General features: G+C 55.6%; 1 protein-coding gene across 1 annotated transcript; it reads left to right on the top strand.

The window, feature by feature from the left end:
- The first annotated feature begins 314 nt into the window (after positions 1 to 314).
- LOC133273903 (inositol 1,4,5-trisphosphate receptor-interacting protein-like 1) lies at positions 315 to 2,242 on the top strand. Its single transcript, XM_061462585.1, has one exon. It carries the CDS (start codon positions 701 to 703, stop codon positions 2,240 to 2,242), a length of 1,542 nt encoding a protein of 513 aa, XP_061318569.1. The 5' UTR covers positions 315 to 700.
- The last annotated feature ends 862 nt before the right edge of the window (positions 2,243 to 3,104 follow it).

Raw genomic sequence — 3,104 nt, 5'->3', positions numbered from 1 at the left:
ATAAATGGGCTGCCCTCCAGCTGCTCTTGCAAAGTGCAGACCACAGATGTCTCTCAGAGAACCATGTTTGTTGAGATGATGTCTGGTGTACAGCTAGGCTAACTCAGACATCTTCTAACTCGGGATATTCTATGATGATGATATTTCCATTGGCAGGCAGAATATATTTATTAGAAAATACAGCACCATGCAATCTTCTCTGAACAAAGTTGACTACTGCCAAGCTGTAGCCAGAGCACCAGGGCAGCTGTGAGTCGCTGAACTGGGCGGGTGGCAAAGGCTGGGGTTGTCAGGCAGGAATGATGCACCCCCAGCGCCTGTGACATCACAGGGGACGAGTCACAGGGGGGGATGGATATGAGGGTGCCAGCAGGCAGCACTGGCCCAGTACAGCCTGGGACAGCAGTGAGTGCGCACGCAGAGGGGAGGTTGGGCTGGACAAGGGCCGGGGCAGAAACCTGGGCCCCTGGGGGTGGGTGCTCACCCTGCATCGAGGCCCTGGCTGCGAGCGCCTTGGGCAGGGCACGCTGCTGCTGGCACCGGGCCTGGGTGCAGCCCTTGCTGCCTCCCAGCTGCCTCGTTCCCTCTCCTGCCTGTCCCCAGCTCCCTGCGGCTCCTGCATCCACTCCCCCCACCACCAGCTCCCTTCCTCCTTCCCTCCCTCCCAGCCCCACTGAATTCTTTCTCTCTTCTGCAGGCCATGGCTGTCACAAACCTCTCACTCTGGGTTCTGCAACAGCTCATCCTGAATGTGCATGTCGTCAGTGATGAGATGGATGAAGCCACACGTGACCGCATGGAGCACCGTGCCAAGCAGCTGAGCCGGGAGATGACTCGGCTGCTGCAGGAGCTGGAGCAGAAGAGCCAGGAGCAGAGGAGCAAGGAGCAAACTCCCGTGGCCTGGAGAGGCCTGCTCTTTGCTGCCTTGCAGCACTGGCAATTCTGGGCGATTGCTGGCATGCTGCTCCTCCTGATTCTTTGGCTCTGCTGGTGCCTCAGGAGAAGGAGACATGAGGAGGGCAGCAGCAGTGAAGAGGACAGCTCCAGCAGCAGCAGTAGAGAAGAGGAAGAGTGGAAGGAGCAGAACGAAGAGGGAGAAGTCAGTGAATACGCAAAGGACCTGACAAGGCATTTTGAGGAGCACATACAATGGCCTAATCAGAACCTGCTCACAAAGTGTGAATCTGTGAGGAGCCTTGTGAATGCTTTTATCCTTGTTGCCGGACAAGTCTTGTCAGATAGCTCCTTCCCAGTGCTGGAACCATGCTTTGGCATAGGCAGCGCACATGAAGGCTGGAGTCCCGATGAAGAAAACATCGTCTATCAAGTGCTTGTGCCCCTGGGCCCCCCGTCTGGCCACACCTTTCTCCCGGAGCTCTGCAGTCCGGGGGAGGTGCCAGAGAGGAACTTCCGCATCCGCGTGGAGCTGCAGTGTACATGCCTGGCAGAGCAGCTGGTGGGGGGCATGCTGTGCTTCCTCCACCACGACAATGAGAAGCTGAGAATGTATCAGGGCTGCAGCCTCCTACAGACCCTCTGCACCGGCTCCTACCTAGATGTGGAGAAAACAGCTTGCAGGCTTCATGAGCTGGTGAAAGCATGCTGCATGCTTATGTCTCATTCACACCAGTGCCATTTAACTATGCTGCCCTGCAGCCGCTCCTGCAAATTCAAGATGGCAAGAGCAGAGAAGGAAGCCATCATTGAAATTATTTTGGGCGTTCAGCAAGGCGACTCGGACATCTTCCTGAGCAGTCAGGCTAGTGAGGCTGTCTTCACCCCAAGCACAACCTGGACATTGAGCTGTGCTGTGGCAGAGGCAAAGTTCTTTGAGCTGACGACCAGGCGGGCCCCAGATGGCAGCTTCCACCTCAGATGCCTGCAGCTCTGCGCCCGTGCTCTGGTGGGCACAGGCTTTTCCAGCTGTACCTTGAAGACAGTGGTGATGCACCTCCTGAACACCACACCCCTGTCAGGCTGGCACAAGACACGTTTCCTGCTAAGGCTGGATGACATCATGCGGTACCTGTGCCACTGCTTGGAGGAGAAACGCCTTGACCACTTCTTCTTTGGGAATGAGAAGATTCCTGAGGAGATCATCTTGCCCCCAGCCTTGCAAAGAGCCGAGCCATTCAACCTCTTCCAGCATCTGGCACAGGATCCGGATGCCCAAGCTGAGGCAATGAGGCAGTTCATGGACCTGCAAGATCGCCTCACAAGAATGCTGACCTACGGCCACTGAAAGTGGTCTTCGTGCACAGAGCTGTGTTTGCAGGGTGCACAGCTGACAGCAGATGACAAACTTGTACCTGAGGGAAAAAGAGGGGAGAGACAGAAAGAGGACACAGAAAGCACAAGGAAAACTGTGCCGCAGGCCTCTCAGAGGAGTGGCAGCGTTCTCCCCTTGACGTTCTCCCCAGCGCAGCAGCAGGTTATACCTGTGGCGGCGTCCTGGGTTCAGCAGTAGCAGTCAATTTTCTCCTTCTTAGGATCCTGTTTGCACTAGGGTCTCTGACTGTAATGCATGTAACCATGTTGTCGTGGTTTAAACCCAGTCAGGTAACTTGTTCACTCACTCCCAGTGAGTGGTGCCGAGCTGACAACAATCGAGGTCCGTCCCTCCCCCCGGAGGAACAGGGAGGAGGATCGAAAGAGTGCAACTCCCACGGGTTGAGACAAGAACAGTCCAGCAACCAATGTACAACACAAATCACCACCGCTACTATCAACTACAACAATGATAAGGGAAAATAACAAGGGAAGAGAATACGATACCACCGGCAGGGAAGACGAGTTCCACCCGGAAGCCCGTGTCCTTCCGGGTAACTCCCAGTCACCCCCCACCCCGGCCATGACGTGCTGTGGTATGGAATACCTCCCTGGCTAGCCCGGGTCAGGCACCCCATCTCTGCTTCCTCACAGCTTCCCCTCCTCCCTGGCAGAGCATGAGCCTCACAAAGTCCTTGGTCAGGGTAAACATCACTTAGCAACAACTGAAAACATCGGCTTCACCAACACTGTTCTCAGGCTGGAAGTCAAAACACAGCGCTGCACCAGCTACCACCAAGGAAAAACATGACTGCTACTGCTGAACCCAGGACACA

The sequence above is a fragment of the Pezoporus flaviventris genome, unplaced genomic scaffold, assembly GCF_033815535.1.
Source record: "Pezoporus flaviventris isolate CSIRO_AGI_PZ_B2104156 unplaced genomic scaffold, CSIRO_AGI_Pfla_v1 ptg000035l, whole genome shotgun sequence".
NCBI lineage: Eukaryota > Metazoa > Chordata > Aves > Psittaciformes > Psittacidae > Pezoporus > Pezoporus flaviventris.
The sequence above is the reverse complement of the archived record's forward strand: the minus strand, read 5'-3'. Positions and strand labels throughout refer to the sequence as shown.